The sequence below is a fragment of the Oncorhynchus keta genome, chromosome 26, assembly GCF_023373465.1.
Source record: "Oncorhynchus keta strain PuntledgeMale-10-30-2019 chromosome 26, Oket_V2, whole genome shotgun sequence".
Taxonomy (NCBI): Eukaryota; Metazoa; Chordata; class Actinopteri; order Salmoniformes; family Salmonidae; genus Oncorhynchus; species Oncorhynchus keta.
This window is the reverse complement of record NC_068446.1, coordinates 2,575,469-2,598,306: the sequence shown is the minus strand read 5'-3', so window position 1 is coordinate 2,598,306 and position 22,838 is coordinate 2,575,469. Positions and strand designations below refer to the sequence as shown.

At 41.5% G+C, this 22,838-nt stretch overlaps 1 protein-coding gene across 2 annotated transcripts in view; it reads left to right on the top strand.

The window, feature by feature from the left end:
- Positions 1–251: 251 nt before the first annotated feature.
- The window catches only part of LOC118372077 (tensin-3-like), a 63,560-nt gene continuing 40,973 nt past the window's right edge, over positions 252–22,838 (top strand). For both annotated transcript variants that reach the window (XM_052480023.1, XM_052480022.1), the window contains exons 1-2: positions 252–351; positions 12,552–13,571. In XM_052480023.1, coding sequence (XP_052335983.1) covers positions 12,632–13,571 — 940 coding nt within the window. In that variant the 5' untranslated portion in view covers positions 252–351; positions 12,552–12,631. The remainder of the gene's footprint in view (positions 352–12,551; positions 13,572–22,838) is intronic.

Here is a 22,838-nt window from a genome sequence, read left to right as displayed (position 1 = left end):
TGTAATGTTTACTGTTCATTTTTATTGTTTATTTCACTTTTCTTTATTATCTACTCATCTATTTCACTTGTTTTGATCATGTAAACATGTGTTTCCCATGCCAATAAAGCCCCTTAAATTGAAATTGAATTGAGAAGGAGAGTGTGAGAGAGGGCGAGAGAGAGAGAGAGAGAGAGAGAGAGAGAGAGAGAGAGAGAGAGAGAGAGAGAGAGAGAGAGGCGTGGGGGAGAGAGGGGGCAGTTAGCACCTATAGAGTAAGAGAGAAAGAATGTTACTCTCTGCTAGTCATCCTTTAGCTGCCTGAGAGAAAGAGAGACGACAGGAGAGGAGAGGAGCTCTACGCAAAACCTGGTCTGAACGGTTACCACTTTCTCCTCTCTTTTACTCTTCTCTTCTTACCCTCTACTTTTCATTTCTTATTTTATTTATCTTTCTTGTTTCACTCATGCGTTTGTCATCTGGGTTCTCTCCGACTTGTGGAATCACGCGTTGCATGTTGTTTCCAGATGTAGTGATGATGTAGGCTGTGTTACAGTTGCTATAGGGATGACGTTGTTTCTGCAAGTTGTTGTAGTACTATTTGTATTAGTGAATTCGTGTGGTGTTAGTGATGGTAGTGAGTGTTTTTGGCGGGAGAGGAGTTGGTGTAAGTTACAAGGGTATTGTTTTTGTCTGTGTTGCAGCTTGTTCAATATGTACATTGATGAGTGGGAAGTGATGTTTGCGTGCTGGTGTGTGTGTTTGTGTGTACGCTCTGTGGGGGGGAGTGGAGTAGAAGGGTGTGTCTGTGTCCGTGTGTGTGTCTGTGTGTGTGTGTGTGTGTGTGTGTGTGTGTGTGTGTGTGTGTGTGTGTGTGTGTGTGTGTGTGTGTGTGTGTGTGTGTGTGTGTGTGTGTGTGTGTGTGTGTGTGTGTGTGTGTGTGTGTGTGTGTGGGTGGGTGTGTGTGTGTGTGACTTGAGGTTGAGAGAGGCTTTACTATACCAGTCTGGTTTTGAGTTTCATACGCTGGACTGGGGAGGCTACACTGGGTATTTACCATTTCGTGTGTATGCGTGCGTGTTTGTGTGCGTGCATGTATGTGTGCGTTTCTGCATTTGTGCACATTTGTGCGTATGTATATAGCTTTGTTAGGATTTTTGTCCATCTGGATATCATACTGGGTTCAACACCCCCATTACGGAAAAAACACATGAAGTGATCTTGTATGATCTCATGTGACCACGTGATTTTATGTGAAGTTCATGTGATAGCATTTAGCAACATGTGAGCACATGTGAAAACGTGATCTCATGCGAAATAAATGTGACACCATTGGGATTCAAAATGTCAACACGTGATAACATGATCTGCTACACCACCAGAATACATTCCTGCACTTTGCTGAAAGCTGCCGAGATTCAAGTCAATAATGGTCCAATTATCACCACCAACGTTACATCAACATAAAACCAACATGACTGCTTCGAGGATTTGAACTTGCAACCTCTCGAGTGCATCAGTGTTTCTGCAGTGCCACCAGGTTCATAGTTATTGAGAATGGTGTAAGTGCAGACCACAATTAGAGGTGTTTTCGGGGAGAGGCGTTTCTTGAGATGAAGTTACATCCATTGCTGCTTGCCATTGGTCCGTGGCAGGTTCATTCGCGTCTGGAACAACAGTTGTTGACAACTGTAGCTAAGCCTAACCCTAATTATTTTCCTAAACTTAACCTCAGTCTACTATCCTGCCATGCTAATTCACCAAACCTGCCAAGGCAGCAGCTACTCTTCCTGGGGTCCAGCAAAACCAAGACCGTTATATACACTAGATTTCACAACACATTAAGTGTGTGCCCTGCCTTATTTGACCTAGATAGTTTGTGTGTATGCATTGGTATGTAGGCGACGTGTGCCTTTTAAAAAATGTATGTAGCTCTGTCCCCGAGCTGTTCTTGTCTAGTGACATTCTGTATTATGTCATTCTGTTTTCTGTTTTCTGTTTTGTGAGGACCCCAGGAAGAGTAGCTGCTGCTTTTGCAACAGCTTATGGGGATCCTAATAAAATCCCAATTCCCAAATACACTCAGGCTATTACTCTACTCCCACATATCTACAACACAACATTCATGTGTATACAGTTTAGATGTGTCATTGTTGCCAAAAGTCTACCTTTAATGCACTCCAGACCACAAGGTTGCAAGTTCATATTCCGAGAGCAATAATGTTTTGTTTTTTCCGTAAGGGTGATGCCAGCAATCTGAATTTCCTTCTACACCACCATAGTCTGTGTCCATGACAGAGATCGGCTATGGGTTTATTGGCAAGAATACATTTCTGCACTGCTAAACGTTGCCCAGAATCAAGTCAATGACTGTGCAATTACACGAACGAAAAAGCAGCAGTGCTCAGGGACACAAACCTGGGCAACATTTAGCAGTGCAGAAATGTATTCTTGTGTTGTAGGATGTTTGTAAAGGTTTCTCAAGACATTTGTTTTACCAGTCACCAGGACATTACATGATGGTCCAATATGGTTTTAAACCATCCAAAACCCTTGTAATAAATGACTGTAATGAAATGGTAGTTTTAAAGTCAGTGGTACGCTGTTCAGCCTAAGTATGGGATTTGAACTCATCACTTTTGGGGTGCACAATTTTTTATGCTGTGCCACAAAGTCTGTACACAAAGTCCCACACACATTCATTTCATTACCTATAATACATCTCTGCACTTAGCAAAAGACTGCCTTCTTCATTGCTTTTTGAGTTATGAATTATTGTGACGATTCTCTCATTATTAACAAAGCTGAGATTAACATTGCACTCCAAAGTGTAAGAAAGAGTAAAAGGTGAAATCAGTTATTAACACAGGCTTGGATGCATAGAAGAAAGATCAGAATGCCATGAACCAAGAGGTTGTGAGTTTAAATCCCTGGTGACAACATGTTGAATAATAATTACTGAAAAAGACATACACAATGTAGTCATGTATGTGAAAGTGTGTCAAATATGTAAGTTGAAAACATTGTTTTGTTAACTGCACTGTATCATAAGGACACATTTTTGTTTTCACATGTGCAGTGCTCCAGAACCACGTTTCCACATGTGAAATGTTAAGAGAAGTGTTCCAAACCACATGTTTTCCCATTAATTCACATGTGAAATGTTAAGTGAAGTGTTCCAAACCACATGTTTTCCCATTAATTCACATGTGAAATGTTAAGTGAAGTGTTCCAAACCACATGTTTTCCCATTAATTCACATGTGAAATGTTAAGTGAAGTGTTCCAAACCACATGTTTTCCCATTAATTCACAAGTGAAATGTTAAGTGAAGTGTTCCAAACCACATGTTTTCCCATTAATTCACATGTGAAATGTTAAGAGAAGTGTTCCAAACCACATGTTTTCCCATTAATTCACATGTGAAATGTTAAGTGAAGTGTTCCAAACCACATGTTTTCCCATTAATTCACATGTGAAATGTTAAGTGAAGTGTTCCAAACCACATGTTTTCCCATTAATTCACATGTGAAATGTTAAGTGAAGTGTTCCAAACCACATGTTGTCCCATTAATTCACATGTGAAATGTTAAGAGAAGTGTTCCAAACCACATGTTTTCCCATTAATTCACATGTGAAATGTTAAGTGAAGTGTTCCAAACCACATGTTTTCCCATTAATTCACATGTGAAATGTTAAGTGAAGTGTTCCAAACCACATGTTTTCCCATTAATTCACATGTTTTCCCAAATTCACATGTGAAATGTTAAGAGAAGTGTTCCAAACCACATGTTTTCCCATTAATTCACATGTGAAATGTTAAGTGAAGTGTTCCAAACCACATGTTTTCCCATTAATTCACATGTGAAATGTTAAGTGAAGTGTTCCAAACCACATGTTTTCCCATTAATTCACATGTGAAATGTTAAGTGAAGTGTTCCAAACCACATGTTTTCCCATTAATTCACAAGTGAAATGTTAAGTGAAGTGTTCCAAACCACATGTTTTCCCATTAATTCACATGTGAAATCATGTGGTTTTTCTAGAAGGGCAGCCACACAATGTTTCAGGTTAGTGTTTCATACTGCTATATGAATCTAGAATATGTTTATTTTTATTGCTCTGTGGGTTCAGCAGTCTGGCTGCTGAGACTGTTTTATGAATGAGACAAGATGTGAATCCTAAATGGCAACATATTCCCAATATAGTACAGAATATAGTACAGAATATAGTGCCCCATATGGCTCTGGTCAAAAGTAAGGCTTTATATACAGAATATAGTGCCCCATATGGCTCTGGTCAAAAGTAAGGCTTTATATACAGAATATAGTGCCCCATATGGCTCTGGTCAAAAGTAAGGCTTTATATACAGAATATAGTGCCCCATATGGCTCTGGTCAAAAGTAAGGCTTTATATACAGAATATAGTGCCCCATATGGCTCTGGTCAAAAGTAAGGCTTTACATACAGAATATAGTGCCCCATATGGCTCTGGTCAAAAGTAAGGCTTTATATACAGAATATAGTGCCCCATATGGCTCTGGTCAAAAGTAAGGCTTTATATACAGAATATAGTGCCCCATATGGCTCTGGTCAAAAGTAAGGCTTTATATACAGAATATAGTGCCCCATATGGCTCTGGTCAAAAGTAAGGCTTTATATACAGAATATAGTGCCCCATATGGCTCTGGTCAAAAGTAAGGCTTTATATACGGAATAGGGTGTCATTTGGGATGCACTGTTTCATTTATGAAAAGTCTGGATGGAAGGAGATGTTCTAGATCATTAGCTAAGATATTTCTATGGAATGTCATACCTAATATCAACATCTAGTGCAATTGTGTGGCACAAACTTTATAGTTACGGTAGGTATATACTGTGCATGTTAAGCATGCGTTGTTACAGTAAGAGTACCGGTACGTTATTATTGCTCTTCAAGATGAAAATCTCTGTCTAAACAGCTTCCATCAGATAGAGGAATTTGTGTGTTATCTAATATCAACATCTGGTGCAATTATTGGACTTTTGTTGAACAGAGTGGATAGTCAGCTGGAACCACTCTCTCGTTCATTCTACAATCCTTTTAGTCTTTCCTGGTTTACTCTGATATTGGAGGTCAATTTGTGTGTGGTGTGCATGTGTGTGTGTGTGAGGGAGAGAGCTTGCCATCTGTGTCCTGTCACAGCAGGGCCGGCGCCAGAACAAATCAGTGGGAGGGGCCTTTGATTTCCATAGGTGGGCACGTTTTTTTCATGGGACCTTCAATTTCTTACCAGGTGTAATAGTAAAAAATGTAGGAAGCTTGTGAGTTTCAAGTTTGGGGAAGCTTATGATTTTTATCTTACCATTTATACCAATCTGCGTGCCAGTTATGATTATTTTTATATGCAAAGTGTCATGGAACAGTTTCCTTTCAATAATAAATCACTGTCAGATGGTTAATCATAAAAATCTGAAGTAAAATTATAAACATCTTAAAGTTAAAATTCAACTATGGCAAGAGGACCAGCCTCTGCCATATGGACACATTGGTAAACTGTATAGAACTATAAGATAGCCTTTAGGACAATTCAGAAGTAAGCCTATAACTTCCATCGTCAACTAAGTAAAATACAAAATACTAAAGCCAACAAATATAACAGTAGAAAACATTCCGCTTTTCTCTACTCTGCCTCTCTTTCTATCTGTCTTGACTTGATCTATTGCTCGTGAAGTGCAACATTGTATCACATCATCACTGGGTCCAGCCTGAAGCTGTAGCTAGTGAACTTACAACATTGTATCAACTAGCCTATTCCGGGCCCTCAGAGTTTCCTGCTCTAGTGATGTTTCTACTCGATATATGGGATCATCAGATCATGATATTTGGCTCTTCCACACCAAAGCGTTGGTGATTATCGAGGCTGGGAGTGTTGGATAGATTTTTTAAAGTACTGAGGAACTATTATTCGCAACGAATGTTAAAAAACTGACTTTGTTGACTTGTGTGAGGTAAACAAAAAATAACTGAGAAGCCATCCAAACGTTTTGGGAAGCCATCCACAAGCTTCCCACAATAGGTTGGGTGAATTTTGGCCCATTCCTCCTGACAGAGCTGTTGTAAATGAGTCAGGATTGCGGGTCTCCTTACTCTACACGTTTTTTTCAGTTCTGCCCAAATTTTGTATAGGATTGAGGTCAGGGCTTTGTGATGGCCACTCCAATACCTTGACTTTGTTGTTGTCTGACGGGACACTGGTGTGGAGCGGGTTCAGTAACCAACGCCCGCTCAATGTCCGCGTCCAGCTCCCACACGACCGGCGCTACCAAGCAGGAGGCCGGGAGAATGGGAGTCTGATCCATGGGCTGCACCTCTGTGTCATGTGGTCCTTCTGTGGCTCAGTTGGTAGAGCATGGCGCTTGTAACGCCAGGGTAGTGGGTTCGATTCCCGGGACCACCCATACGTAGAATGTATGCACACATGACTGTAAGTCGCTTTGGATAAAAGCGTCAGCTAAATGGCATATATATTATTATATTATTATTATACAGCTGGGACAGTGCGTCTGCCTTAACATTCCAGGAACCTGGTCTGTAGGACAGGATAAACACAAAACGGGTAAAGAACATGGCCCACCTTGCCTGATGAGGATTCAGTCTCCGAGCTGCCCGGATGTACTCCAGGTTGCGGTGGTCAGTCCATATGAGGAAAGGGTGTTTAGCCCCCTCAAGCCAATGTCTCCATGCTTTCAAAGCCTTAACCACAGGCAACAGCTCCCGGTCCCCGACATCATAGTTCCACTCCGCCGGGAAAAAAGAAACTCGAGGAGGCGGGCCGTTAGCATCGAATAGGCTCCGTGATATGCAACTTTTCAGGGAAGTTAGGAACCAATATACACAGGCAGTTAGGAAAGCTAAGGCTAGCTTTTTCAAACAGAAATTTGCATCCTGTAGCACAAACTCAAAAAAGTTCTGGAACACTGCAAAGTTCATGGAGAATAAGAGCACCTCCTCCCAGCTGCCCACTGCACTGAGGCTAGGAAACACTGTCACCACCGATAAATCCACTATAATTGAGAATTTCAATAAGCATTTTTCCACGGCTGGCCATGCTTTCCACCTGGCTATCCCTACCCCTACCCCGGTCAACTGCCCGGCACTCCCCACAGCAACTCGCCCAAGCCTCCCCATTTCTACTTCACCCAAATCCAGATAGCTGATGTTCTGAAAGAGCTGAAAAATCTGGACCCCTACAAATCAGCCGGGCTATACAATCTGGACCCTCTCTTTCTAAAAATTATCTGCCGAAATTGTTGCAACCCCTATTACTAGCCTGTTCAACATCTCTTTCGTATCGTCTGAGATTCCCAAAGATTGGAAAGCTGCCGCGATCATCCCCTTCTTCAAAGGGGGAGACACTCTAGACTCAAACTGCTACAGACCTATATCTATCCTACCCTGCCTTTCTGAGGTCTTCGATAGCCAAGTTAACAAACAGATCACCGACCGTTTCGAATCCCACCGTACCTTCTCCACTATGCATTCTGGTTTCAGAGCTGGTCATGGGTGCACCTCAGCCATGCCCAAGGTCCTAAATGATATAATAACCGCCATCAATAAGAGACATTACTGTGCAGTCTTATTCATCAACCTGGCCAAGGCTTTTGACTCTGTCAATCACCACATTCTTATCGGCAGACTAAACGGCCTTGGTTTATGAAATGACTGCCAACTACTTCTTTGATAGAGTTCAGTGTGTCAAATCGGAGGGCCTGTTGTCTGGAATCTCTATGGAGGTGCCACAGGATTAAATTCTCGGGTCGACTCTCTTCTCTGTATACATCAATGATGTCGCTCTTGCTGCTGGTGATTCTCTGTTGCACCTCTATGCAGACGACACCATTCTGTATCCCTCTGACCCTTCTTTGGAGACTGTGTTAACTAACCTCCAGACGAGCTTCAATGTCATACAACTCTCCTTCCGTGGCCTCCAACTGCTCTTCAATGCAAGTAAAACTAAATGCATGCTCTTCAACCGATTGCTGCCCGCACATGCCCGCCCATCAAGCATCAACACTCTGGATGGTTATGACTTATGTGGACAACTACAAATACCTAGGTGCCTGGTTAGACTGTAAACTCTCCTTCCAGACTCACATTAAGCATCTCCAATCCCAAATTAAATCTAGAATCGGCTTCCTATTTCACAACAAAGCATCCTTCACTCATGCTGCCAAACATACCCTCGTAAAACTGAGCATCCTACCGATCCTCGATTTTGGCGATGTCATTTACAAAATATCCTGCAACACTCTACTCAGCAAATTGGATGTAGTCTATCACAGTGCCATCCATTTAGTCACCAAAGCCCCATATACTACCCACCATTGCGACCTGTACACTCTTGTTGGCTGGCACTCGCTTCATGCTCATCGCCAAACCCACTGGCTCCAGGTCCTCTACAAGTCTTTGCTAGGTAAAGCCCTGCGTTACCTCAGGTCACTGGTCACAATAGCAGCACCCACCCGTAGCACGCTCTCCAGCAGGTGTATCTCACTAGTCACCCCCAAAGCCAATATCTCCTTTGGCCGCCTTTCCTTCCAGTTCTCTGCTGCCAACAATTGGAACGAACTTCAAAAATCACTGAAGCTGGAGACTTGTATCTCCCTCACTAGCTTTAAGCACCAGCTATCAGAGCAGCTCTCAGATCACTGTACGCTGTACATAGCCCGTCTGTATTATTGCCCTTCCAACTACCTCATCCCCATACTGTATTTTTTTATTAATCTTGTTCCTTTGCACGCCAGTATCTCTACTTGCACATTCATCTTCTGCTCGTCAATCACGTCAGTGTTTAATTGGTATATTGTAATTACTTCGCCACCATGCCGTATTTATTGCCTTATCTTACCTCATTTGCACAAACTGTATATATATTTTCTTTACTGTATTATTGACTGTATGTTTGTGTATTCCATGTGTAACTCTGTGTTGTTGTATGTGTCAAACTGCTTTGCTTTATCGACGGCCAGGTTGCAGTTGTAAATGAGAACTTGTTCTCAACTAGCCTACCTGGTTAAATAAAGGTGAAATAAAATGTAAAACATTTTAAAAAATGTATTGTGTTTTGGTGAAAATGGGGGGTCATGTTAGCAGTAACTGCATAACTTTACTGTGAAACCAAGGTAAATAAAAGCAATTTCTCCCAGTTCCACTCTATGAGCAGTTACTACCTTTATGCTTGGTAGGGCAGTATTGCTAGTTGCACTACCCAAATTGCAGGCTTCCCAAATAGGTATAGGCCTACACACTTGTGATTAAGTGATAATGCCCGAAAAGTTGGTGTTTGGAGCATATATTGCATAGGTGATGTTAGGGCCGAGACAAAGTTGAGGACCGGCAAACAGTGCCAATGTATCCTCAAAACAATGGCTTTGAAGGAATTATCACTTTTATACAACAGGTTACCAACATATTCAAATAATGATTGACATATTTTAATTAAAAACTTTATTTTTATGAATTAACTCATACATTTCATCCTTCCACGAGATATAGTCCTGACACAAATCTAGGGTTGCTACCCAAGCCGGCTGGTCGTTCGTCCTTTCGGTTTGGTTGCCGGAGTTGTGACCCAGTCGTTAAGTCTTTTTGTTCTAAATCTATGGATATTCAAAAAGAACAGTCATTCATTCTAAATGTTAGATTACCATGATGGCTGTGAATGTTCTTATCCCTGGTTAAAGCGTTACGGGAGATGAGATGAGGTCCACTGGCAGATGGCTGTGAATGTTCTTATCCCTGGTTAAAGCGTTACGGGAGATGAGATGAGGTCCACTGGCAGATGGCTGTGAATGTTCTTATCCCTTGCTTGCTTGTCTTAACAGGACAACTTCCGGTGAAACTGGAGGGCGAAATAATAATAAATATTATGTAGTTTAAACATTTAGGTATATATAAGTGTCTTATATTGTCTGAAAGCTTACATTCTTGTAAATCTTCCTCTGATTTGACATCCAAAGGGTCCCAGCTATAACATGTAGTGTAGTTTTGTTAGATAAAATCCATCTTTATATCCGACAAGGTCTGTTTAGTTGGCGCCATCGATTTGAGTAATCCACTCGTTCGACTTGCAGAGAAAGGAATCCAAAAATATACCCCTAAACTTTGTTTCAACAAGTCAAAGTATGCTTCTATTTACTCCTCAGATACCCTAAAATGCAATTAAACTATAATATTTCTTTCAGAAAGAAGTATGTTCAATAGGATACCTATTTTAGCAGTAATGTCTTCATGGCGCGAGCAAACACACATTTCCAAGACTGTGTCCTCCTACTGGAACTGTGATTTCTTATTATTTAAAAAAAAAGTTAAAAGCCTGAAGCCTTGAACATAGACTGCTGACACCCAGTGGAAGCCATAGGAATTGCATCCAGGGAGCTCATTTTCAACATGACATTTCTCTTGCATTTCTAAGAGGATGGCCTCTCGAATAAAAAAATGTCTGGTTGGTTTTTCTTTAGATTTTCTCCAACCATATCTATTGTGTTATATTCCTACATTATTTTTAACATTTCTACAAACTTCAAAAAGTGTTTTCTTTCAAATGATACCAATTATATGCATATCCTGGCTTCAGGGCCTGAGCTACAAACAGTTTACTTTGGGCACATCATTCAGACAGGAAATGGAGAAAAAAGGGTCCTATTCCTAAGAAGCTCTAGCTTTCCACCTTTGGCTAACACAGTCACTTCAAACTGTGCAGCCAGAATGACAGCAAAGTTGCCGCATTTGCATTTGTTTAATATGTTTTCTAGTGATTTTTTTGCGCACACATCCATAACAATGAGCTAATGATGTGCGATTTCGCCTGGCATATAACATTTGCTCTCTCGCTAGGCCACTGTTCGGAAGAGATAGCCAACTACACAGCTAACACAATCACTTCAAACTGAAGCTGATATGACAGCAAACTAGTTGCAATTTCGTGTTTTCTATTGACATTTTTGTGTATATATCCATAGAAATGATACTGATTCATTATTTCGACTGGCTGAGAAAAGCTGCCAGCCTGACTCTCTAATCCCGACTCTCAAAACATTTTTTTTTTAACCACAGGACAGCTGGAGATCGGATTTCACTACTGAAACAATGTTACAAATCTCAGCTGTGGAAAACCAAATGCTAGTCTAAAAGAAATGGGAGATAAATGTCTAAATGCTTTTTACAGAGTAAAATCTAGTATATACATTACCTGGCTGAGCTGATGAGACAATGGTGTGAGGAGTCAGATGGAACAGAGCAATTCGGCATTTGAACGTCATAGATTTGGTGGTAACTTGTGGAATAGACACCGGCTCAAATGCAGTTTTAACCAATCAGCATCCAGGATTAGACATACCCATTGTATAATGTGAAAGAATCCACAGCTATATATATAGACAGGAGCAATTATATAATTTTGCTGAAATTTCGATTGACATTAGGGCATCCTAATGGGCTGGCACTGTGCACTTTCCTTTCCTATGTGCACGAGGCTGAACCCAAAGATCCGATATAATGATGAGATGCTCATATATCTCCATATTATTCCCATAGAAAAACATTGGGCTAATAATGGACAATGGATTTTGGCGAGTGAACCCTCTTGCTTAGCCTCTTCCTCTCTGCTGAAACTACACTGACTGCACAAAACATTAAGGACACTCTTTCCATGATACAGACCTTCTAGGTGAATCCAGGTGAAAGCTATGATCCCTTATTGACGTCACTTGCTAAATCCACTAAATCCACTTCAAATCAGTGTAGATGAAGAGGAGGAGACGGGTTAAAGAAGGATTTTTAAGCCTTGAGACAATTGAGACATGGATTGTGTATGAGTGCCATTCAGAGGGTGAAGGGGCAAGACAAATGATGTAAGTGCCTTTCAACGGGGTATGGAAGTAGGTGCCAGGCGCACCGGTTTGTGTCAAGAACTGCAACACTGCTGGGTTTTTTCACACTCTACAGATTCCCGTGTGGATCAAGAACGGTCCACCACCCAAAGGACATCCAGCCAACTTGGCACAACTGTGGGAGGAATTGGAGTCAACATGGGACAGCGTCCCTGTGGAACTTTTTCCACACCTTGTAGAGTCCATGCCCCGATGAATTGAGGTTGTTCTGAGGGCAAAGGGGAGGGGAGGTTCAACTGAGATTGAAACGTAATAACAATAACAAGGCTATACACAGGGGGTACAAGTACCGAGTCTACAGACAGAGGTTAATTGAGGTAATTCAGGTAACATGTACATGTAGGTAGGGGTAAAGTGGCTATGCATAATAATAAACAGCGAGTAAGACCAGCGTAAAAAAGGTGGGGTCAATTCAAGACCTGGGGGTAGAAGCTGTTAAGAAGCCTTTTGGACCTACACTTGGCACTGTGTGTGTGTGTGTGTGTCCAGTGCACCAGGCCTCTGTTTGTGTGTCGAAGGATGATTAAAAGAGGTTGAGGGTTCTAGGTTGTTAAGCGTGTCATACTTTTTGTGTCGGTGTGTCTAAGTACTCTGAGTTACCGCTGCCTGTTTTACACATCTTCTCTGCCTCTTCCTCAGCTCTGCCTCATAGCCCTGGCCCTGCCAATGGCAGCCTCTACGCCAGAGTGAGGAAGAGGAGTAGTGACAAAGGAGGGGATATGTTTCCCCAGGCAACCAGCGGCCCTATCCCCAGTGGCCTTGCCCTGTCAGCCAGTAGTGATTCAGGCTTCTCTATTGCCTCCCAGTGGACAGGGGTTATTACTGCAGTGAGCCCTGGGAGAGGGCCCAGTGAGGACGAACGTACCCAGCAAAGGAGGCTTCTATCTGGGGTTGGCCTGGAGAAGGCTCAGCCTCCTCTGGAAGACATGACAAAGCTCCCAGCCTCCAGTAATGGAGAGGGGAAGATGGACGGGGACAAGGAAGGCTTAGGGCAGCCTGTCAACGAGGAGGCCTTGCCCAGCGAGAGGGAGACAGACATCCTGGATGATGACGAGTTTATCCCTGAGGCTAGCCCTGCCTTGGACAGGCATAGCTTGGCTAGCATCGGCTCATTGTCCTCTGAGAGCCTGCCTGAAGCCCAGCAATTGGTCCAGAGTGGAAGTGGATACTCCACCACCTACACCACCCAATCATGGGTGCAGCAGGCAGTCGACGCCCCAGAGGGGGAGGAGCAAACAGACCAGGGGTGGGACAGCCCTGTGGATACACCTCCTCTGATTGGTCCAGACACCCTGTCAGTTCCAGACATGCCCAATACGGGGACCAGCAGAAGAGAGGCGGTGCAGAGACGAATGGAGGGTGGGGTGGGAGTTGAGAGGTCGCCTGAGGTCACCACACATGTCCAACACAGTACACATGCCACACACACCACACACACACCCCTACCCTCAGGGGAACCCTATGGGCAGGAGGAGCTTGCCTCGTTAGTAACAGACATGGATGAGTCCATCGAGCAGCTCAACCGGTTAATCCTTGACCTGGACCCCACCTTCATACCTGTCCCCACCCGACATCCCGTCCCCCCCCTGTCCCGCTCCGTCTCCCTCCACACCAATGGGATAAGCCAAACGACAACCCACGCCAACGCCAGCCAATCAGGTGAGACCATGTTAACCAGAGCGGGGTTCCATCCTTCTCATTCAAACAACATCACACTGATGAGCTAGCAATGACTTCAAATTGAACGTCTGTTTGTCTAATTTGAGATACAGTAGAATCACAGTAGAATCGCAGGGAAAGGCTCTGTCCCTCTGTTACAGTTATGATATTTCAATATTCATCTTAAAAATGCATATTAGAAGGTGATTTTATTTGTTTGTTTTCCTAAATTCTTACAGGTAAAACATTCAATCAGTTAAAAAGAGAATCAATCACTCAATCCATCGTCAATAAACAATTCTAAAGAATCAACAATTCAAACAATAACCAAATGGTCATCCAATCAAAAAATAAATAAAATAAAAGCAATCAAAAAATAATCAGAATAATTAGTCTGTCAGTCAATCTGTCAGTCAATCCACTGTCAGTCTGTGTGTTGGGGGAGGGGTGGGGTCTGGGCTGGCAATTGCTGGATGGAGGCGACAGTTGTGGTTGTATCCTCTGCCGTCTATGGATAAATTCCATAGTGGGGAGGCAACCATGAACAGCCATCTGGAGTGTGTATTTCTGTTTTGATGGTAATGTCAGGGTCATGGTTTCTGGGATGACTTGGGTGATGGTGGGGGCTGTTTCTGGGACATTTTGGGTGGTGGGTTGGGCGTTGAATGTGGAAAGTTCTGGTTCTGGCTTCTTCATTGCTGTTGTCTGGTGGATGGGGTGGGGGTTAGTGGGGTTGGGTTTTTTGGCTCTTACCCTGCCTGTGTGGGAACTGGGGCAGGTTCTGAAGAAGTGGCTGCCGTTCCTGCACCGGTTACTGGGTGCAGTCCAAAGTGGGAAGGTTGTCTTTACAGCTCTTACAGATGATGGCTGTGCAGGCTGCGGCCAGATGGCCGAGTTGGCTACAGTTCATGCACAGTTTGGGCATTTATACACAGTACCAGTCAAAGGATTGGACACTCATTTCAGGGTTTTTCTTAAACCACTTTGGGCTAGGGGGGTGTATTTTCACGGACGGAGGTCGACGGATTAATCGGAATGGCCGATTAATTAGGGCCGATTTCAAGTTTACAAATCAACTACCCTGCTCTCTGCGCCTGACTCCTCCACCCACTACTTCTAGAAGTACATGACATGAGCAAGGAACTTAAACGTTAGCTTTCTTACATGGAACAAATTGCACTTTTACTTTCTTCTCCAACACTGTGTTTTTGCATTATTTAAACCAAATTGAACATGTTTCATTATTTCTTTTAGGCTAAATTGATTTTATTGATGTATTATATTAAGTGTTCATTCAGTATTGTTGTAATTGTCATTATTACAATTTTTTTTTTAAATGGCAGATTAATCGATATCAGCTTTTTTGGTCCTCCAATAATCGGTAGCGGTATTGGTGTTGAAAAATCATAATTGGTCAACCTCTAATTTTCACGTCCGGATGAAAATAGCGTGCCCAAAGTAAACTGCCTGCTACTCAGGCCCGGAAGCAAGGATATGCATATTATCAGTAGATTTGGATAGAAAACACCCGGAGGTTTCTAAAACTGTTTGAATAATGTCTGTGAGTATAACAGTACTGATTTGGCAGGCAAAACCCCGAGCACAATCCATCCAGTGATTTTTTTTTTTAGCTCAATCTGTTTTCCATTAGGTTTCTATGGTAATCTTTTTTAATAGAAATATGCATGCAGGTCCTATGGCTTCCACTAGATGTCAACAGTCTTTAGACAGTCTTTAGAAATTGGTTGATGTTTGAGAAATTAAGAAGTATTTCCATGTGTCACTCCAGGTGCACTCTAATGTTTTGGTGCGCGGGACCTGCTTCACTTTGTTTTCATCTGGTATTGAACACAGTATTTCCAGTCTTAAATATTATCGATTATTTATGTTTTAGGATACATACATTTGGGTTAGGAACGTGGTTTGAAATGTTTGGACCAAGTTTACAGGTAACTTATTAGATACTTTGTAGGCATGTTGGGCGAGTTGGAAACGGTGTTCTTCTGAATCAAACGCGCCAAATTAATGGACATTTTGGGGATATAAAGAAGCGATTTATCGAACATAAAGACCATTTGTGATGTTTATGGGACATTTTGGAGTGCCAACAGAAAAATATATTTTTATTTTACTAGGCAAGATCAGTTAAGAACAAATTATTATTTTCAATGACAGCCTAGGAACAGTGGGTCAACTGCCTGTTCAGAGGCAGAACGACAGATTTGTACCTTGTCAGCTCGGGATTTGAACTTGCAACCTTTCGGTTAAGTGCATGCTCTAACCACTAGGCTACCCTGCCGCCCCAAGATCTTCAAAGGTAAGGCATGAATGATATCGGTATTTCTGACTTTTATGTAGCACCTGCCTGGTTGAAATCTGATCTTCAATGTGTTGGTACGCTGGGCGCTGTCCTCAGACATATTCTCATTGTCTGTTTTCACTGTAAAGCCTTTTGAAATCTGACACCGTGGCTGGATTAACAAGAAGTTAATCTTTAAACCGATGTACAACACTTGTTTGCTTTAGGAATTCTTATTATGAGTATTTCTGTTTTTGAATTTGGCGGCTGCAATTTCACTGGGTGTTGTTTAACATTTTTTAACATTTTAAGTCATTTAGCAGACGCTCTTATCCAGAGCGACTTACAAATTGGTGCATTCACCTTATGACATCCAGTGGAACAGCCACTTTACAATAGTGCATCTAAATCTTAAAGGGGGGTGAGAAGGATTACTTATCCTATCCTAGGTATTCCTTAAAGAGGAGGGTTTCAGGTTCTCCGGAAGGTGGTGATTGACTCCGCTGTCCTGGCGTCGTGAGGGAGTTTGTTCCACCATTGGGGGCCAGAGCAGCGAACAGTTTTGACTGGGCTGAGCGGGAACTGTACTTCCTCAGTGGTAGGGAGGTGGTAGGGAGGCGAGCAGGCCAGAGGTGGATGAACGCAGTGCCCTTGTTTGGGTGTAGGGCCTGTTGTCAAATCGATCCCGCTAAAGGGATTGGTGAGAGAAGGATCCATAAAAGTTCATTTGTATTATTTTCTACATTGCACAATAATTGTGAAGACATCGAAACTATGAAATAACACATATGGAATCATGAAGTAACCAAAATATTTGAAACGAATCAAAATATATTTTATATTTGTGATTTTTCAAAGTAGCCACACTTTGCCTTGATGACAGCTTTGCCTTGACCAGCTTCATCAGGTAGTCACCTGGAATGCATTTCAATGAACAGGTGTGCCTTGTTAAAAGTTCATTTGTGGAATTTCTTTCCTTCTTAATACATTTTAGTTGTTAGTGTTGTGACAAGGTAGGGGTGGTTTACAGAAGATAGCCATAGCCAAGTCCATATTGTGACAAGAACTGCTCAAATAAGCAAAGAGAATTCAAGAACTTTTAAAGTTTCTTCAAGTGCAGTCACAACAATCGTCTCTCATGAGGACTGTCACAGGAAAGAAGCCCCAGAGTTACCTCTCCCGCAGAGGATAAGTTTATTAGAAGTATCAGCCTCAGAAATGGCTTCCCAAATAAATGCTTCACAGAGTTCAAGTAACAGACATTTCTCAACATCAGTTGTTGAGAGCAGATTATTTAATCAAATTCTAATCAAATCAAATTTTAGGTGTAAACCGTGAAATGTTTACTTAAAACTTGTTAGAGAAGTGCTCCCGCTGGGAACATCAATGGGAACATCAATCAGCCACGTATAGTTTTTGATAAAACTCAAACTTTCATTAAATTGCAAATACAATGTACTGAATTAAAGCTACACTCATTGTGAATCTATCCATCGAGTCAGATTTGTAAAATGCTTTTCGGCGAAAGCATGAGAAGCTATTATCTGATAGCATGTATCCCCCAAAATACTGCAACGTCACCTAACGACAGATTTTGCGATAGCCGGGGCTACCCAAAACGCAGAAATAAAATATAAAACATTCATTACCTTTGACAAGCTTCTTTCTTGGCACTCCTAGATGTCCCATAAACATCATTTTGGGTCTTTTTTAGATTAAATCGGTCCATATATAGCCTAGATATCGATCTATGAAGACTGTGTGAACAACGAAAAAATAGCGTTTTGTAACGTCATTTTTTTTTTATTAAAAAGTTGATGATAAACTTTCACAAAACACTTCGAAATACTTTTGTAATGCAACTTTAGGTATTAGTACACGTTAATAAGCGATAAAATTGATCACGAGGCGATGTAAATTCTATAGGTGTCCGTCTGGAAATAATGTCCGGGTAAATCTCAACCAAAATATCCGGTCGGATACCTGAAGAAATGGCTTGTCTCTTCTTCGTTTGACCAAGAAACAAATCGTAGGCAAATGACAAGACTGTTGACATCGTGTGGAAGCTGTAGGTATTGCAACCTCGACCTCATTTAATCTGGGTCACCTTTAACAATTCTTGGAAGTGGCGCATGGATATTTTTTTCCATTTTCAGTGATCAGATTTTCCTGCACTTTTCGATGAAACGCACGTTCTGTTATAGTCACAGCCGTGATTTAACCAGTTTTAGAAACGTCTGAGTGTTTTCTATCCACACATACTAATCATATGCATATACTATATTCCTGGCATGAATAGCAGGGCGCTGAAATGTTGCGCATGAATTTTAACAAAAAGCTGCGAAAATTTGAAGCTTCCTTAATTAAGAGGATTTATTAAAGCCCTTAACTAACAATGCAGTTCAAGAAATAGAGTTAAGAAAATATTTACTAAATAAATCAAATCAAAAAGTAACACCTGAAAAATACATAACAAAAATGAGTCTACTGTCTACTGGATGTTTTGGAACTACTAAACATAACGCGCCAATGTAAACTCTGATTTCTTTATAAAAATATGAACTTTATCAAACAAAACATACATGTATTGTGTAACATGAAGTGCTATGAGAGTCAAGTGATGAAGATCATCAAAGGTTAGTGATTAATTTTATCTCTATTGGTTCTTTTTGTGACTCCTCACTTTGGCTGGAAAAATGGCTGTGTTTTTCTGTGACTTGGTGGTGACCTAACATAATCGTTTGTGGTGCTTTCCCTGTAAAGCATATTTGAAATCGGACACTGTGGTGGGATCAACAACAAGATTACATTTAAAACGGTAAAAATTACATGTATGTTTGAGGAATTTTAAATATGAGATTTCTGTTTGAATTTGGTTCCCTGCACTTTCACAGCCCTAAGAAGTTTTAAATGAAACTGCTATATTTTTTTATTCATCACAAATTTCTTTATGAATTTTGGTCTTTAATGCCGACAGACTAGTTCCTTACTTTTCCCCTCTTCCACTTGCCTCTTACATTTTTATGTTAATGATGCAATTAGTAATTTTGGGTAGAGCAGTCATTTCCATATATTTTTGTTAGCTGCATGTGTGACATAACTCCACCAGTCCTATTTATGATAGAATTGACAAAGATTATACCTTTTTTAAACAACATGCTTCCTTATTGACCATTCCCATCAATAAAGAGAGAAATAGAAAACATGTTCACATAAACGCGCTATATAGATATTAATATTAAGTGATATCCGTATCGCCCTTAGACCACTGCTGTTGTCCTCCAAGTGTTTATTCAAGTTGGATGTATAATCTTTGGATGCCGATAACAGTCACACCGTTGGAAGACATAGCTTGGACTGTTTCCTACAAAAACCCATTCCTGCTCGTTTCCCACAATCCAGTCAACGCATTTGGTGTGTCATCGTAGTGGTCTCTGACTTGTGTTCAGACTCGCTCAGGTGGAACAAACTTAAACTTGCAACTGTTTTCAACGCTGATTTGAATGTCATTGAGAGAAACAGAATTGTGTCCCCACATTTTTTTCTCAAACATCCTTTTTTTAATTTAGAAGAAATCCTAGAAGTGTTCATCTAGTTTTTCAAACGTATCTGTAATCAAATTAAGATATTTTTGCCGGTAACGTAACGGATTACAGTTACAGTTTAATGTAACAGATTACATGTGATCCGTTACTACCTGACAGTACAGCTCTTCAGTGACAGTACAGCTCTTCAGTGACAGTACAGCTCTTCAGTTACAGTACAGCTCTTCAGTGACAGTACAGCTCTTCAGTTACAGTACAGCTCTTCAGTTACAGTACAGCTCTTCAGTGACAGTACAGCTCTTCAGTTACAGTACAGCTCTTCAGTTACAGTACAGCTCTTCAGTGACAGTACAGCTCTTCAGTTACAGTACAGCTCTTCAGTGACAGTACAGCTCTTCAGTGACAGTACAGCTCTTCAGTGACAGTACAGCTCTTCAGTTACAGTACAGCTCTTCAGTTACAGTACAGCTCTTCAGTGACAGTACAGCTCTTCAGTTACAGTACAGCTCTTCAGTTACAGTACAGCTCTTCAGTTACAGTACAGCTCTTCAGTTACAGTACAGCTCTTCAGTTACAGTACAGCTCTTCAGTGACAGTACAGCTCTTCAGTTACAGTACAGCTCTTCAGTGACAGTACAGCTCTTCAGTTACAGTACAGCTCTTCAGTTACAGTACAGCTCTTCAGTTACAGTACATATTTACATTGGAATCCCTCAGAAACATACTGTTACAACAGTCCTCTGACTGTCTGTCTGTCTGGCATGAGGATTCTGACATGATGCCAGAGGCCAGGCTAAAGAAAATAAAGCTGTGCCAGCATTCAGCTGTTTAGACAGAGAGCTGAACCGCAGGTAGTTGAGTTAATCATAATTTGGTTTGGTTTGTGTTCTCGTAGCAGAGTTCACTACTTCCAACACAGACATGCTTTATTCGCCTTTGTCCTCTATGTTTTCTGAGTGGGTTTAAAAGTTTAAACCAGTAATTGGAACTTTTATATAAGCACTGTAAAACCAGGTTCTCATAGGTACAGTACAGTAACTGACTTAAACTAATCTTTTGAAGTGACTGGAAGAAATGTCTTCACAGCTCGGATTATATGTAGCAGTGCCTAAGAAAACATAGCTGTATTCGTTGCAGTTGGAACTGTACTGTATGTATCAGGACAAGGGGATAATGTGACAAACAAACTGGTGGAATGACAATTAACTAGGTGTGAACTGTGTGTGTGTGTGTGTGTGTGTGTGTGTAATATAATAATATATGCCATTTAGCTGACGCTTTTATCCAAAGCGACTTACAGTCATGTGTGCATACATTCTGTATGGGTGGTGTGTGTGGCGTGCCATGCTCTACCAACTGAGCTACAGAAGGACCGTGTGTGTGTGTGTGTGTCTGTGTGTCTGTGTGTGTGTGTTTCCCTCTCTCCTGCCTTAGGTACCTGAATTTTGCAACCCTACTTCGCAGGCCTTTTTCTGGCACCTGTATTAGGGTAAAGCTAGGCATCAAAATAAGACCTTATGAGACATGTAATGTATCGTCGTTTGTGGTTTCCAAAAATCTTTACAGGTAAAAAGGTCAAATAAGTCCAAATTCAGTCATCATTAATTGAAAATTCTAAATAATAAATCATTCAAACAATGAACCATCAATTCAAATTAGGCAAACCAAATAGTCAATCAATCAAACACAACAGAATCCATCCATCAGTCACTCAGTCCACAATGTTTCTTTGTGTTGGGGGAGGGGAAGGGGTGGAGTCTGAGCTGGCAGATGCTGGATGAAGGTGACAGTTGTGGTTGGTCGGTGCTATGTCCAGGGTTGGTGCTGGTGTTGGGGCTGGAAGTTGTGTTGGTTCTGGTGTGATGAGTTAAATGAGTGAAAAGGGTAATTGGTTGCAAAAGCCAGAGCCAATTTGTGTCTGCGGGCAGGAGTTGTGACAGAGAGAGAGTTTTACATTTTGTATAGATATGCGATATACATTTTAAAATAAATTCCAAATATAGTTGACATATTTATCGTCCTATCATGATAGAATGATCCCCAATCCTATATCCTAGACACCCACACACTAAGAAGGAGTCCTTATCTGTTTTATAGGCCTACTGCAAGTAGCCTATATGCAGCCAAGACAGAGATTAACACGGTCGGAGACCCACTAAAGCAGCACCGCCCACTCAAGTGTCTGAGCCTGCCTGGCAGGGTTGGTCCTATAAAGCCAAAGCCCCCAGATGGGTGAGCATAATATCGCTCAAAGCCACTGATGAGAACCTTGATGACCTCGTACCACGCCGGTGGGGATTCTGGTGGAGTACTCCCACCCAGTGGCAGTGCTGGCAACGCTACAGAAGCTGCAGTAACCCTTGGGGATGAGGTCCCCCTCGGACAAATAGAGAGGGGGCAAATTATTGTGGCCCTGGCGTCACAAAATCCTAGAGTGGTCTGACTGCACTGGGGTGATTGGAAAAATGGTCACAATGGGGGACCAATGTGAGTGTTTGTCGGAGGAAAGGGGTGTGTCCGAATTCCATAAGCTAGGACTAGACATTGGTTAATCAAATCTCCCAATTCTTGCTCAATTTTGCCTTCTCAAACAGCTACAACTGTATACGCATTCACACATCAAGTCTCCTCTTGAGTTGGGCTCGGGATTGGAACAACTGTTGAACATCTGAGCTTGTGGTTGTTTGTGGGGGAGGGGTGGAGAGAGTGTGCGTATGTATCCCACATATGTTGTTATGGGGTAATGATGTTAGGAACAGGGTAGGATGATTTTTGTAATGTCATTCCTAGTTATTGGTAACAATCCTTCATAGGAAGGTCCTACATTATTACACATACTATTCGTTAGTTGTGGAAACAAACTAAGATTAAGCAATCATTTTCTACATGATATATATATATTGTTTTTATAACTACATACAGCATTATCAAGGTGTGGGCATTGGAAATGCTTTTGGCTGCTCTTGTCAAAGAATGGGTCCCAGTCTCTGGGGGGCCCTGGTATCCAGGTGGGCAGGGGTGGTCTGCCAGTCAATTTGGAAGACAACCCAACTTGGGATGCGGGGAGGTTTTAGCGGGTAGTGGAGAAGAATTGGAGGTTTACTCAGTCGCAGTGAAAATATCATGTTACAGCTATATGGCCACTCAATCAATCATAGTACTTTTTAATGGTAAGTTTACAAACATATATTATGATAAATGAAATTGAAGCTTGTATCTCATTAAGGCAAATGGTGAAATGTGTATAGCCAGTTGTAATTGTAATGGCTTTGCAGATAATTTAAAAAAGCACGATCATTATTTACCTGGCTAAAAGATAAGGAATAGAATATCTACTCCAACGGGCAAAGAAACTCAAATTTCTTTCTTTCGTCATTTTGTGTTTCAGTTCATAAATTCTATGGTTTATGAACTGAAACACAA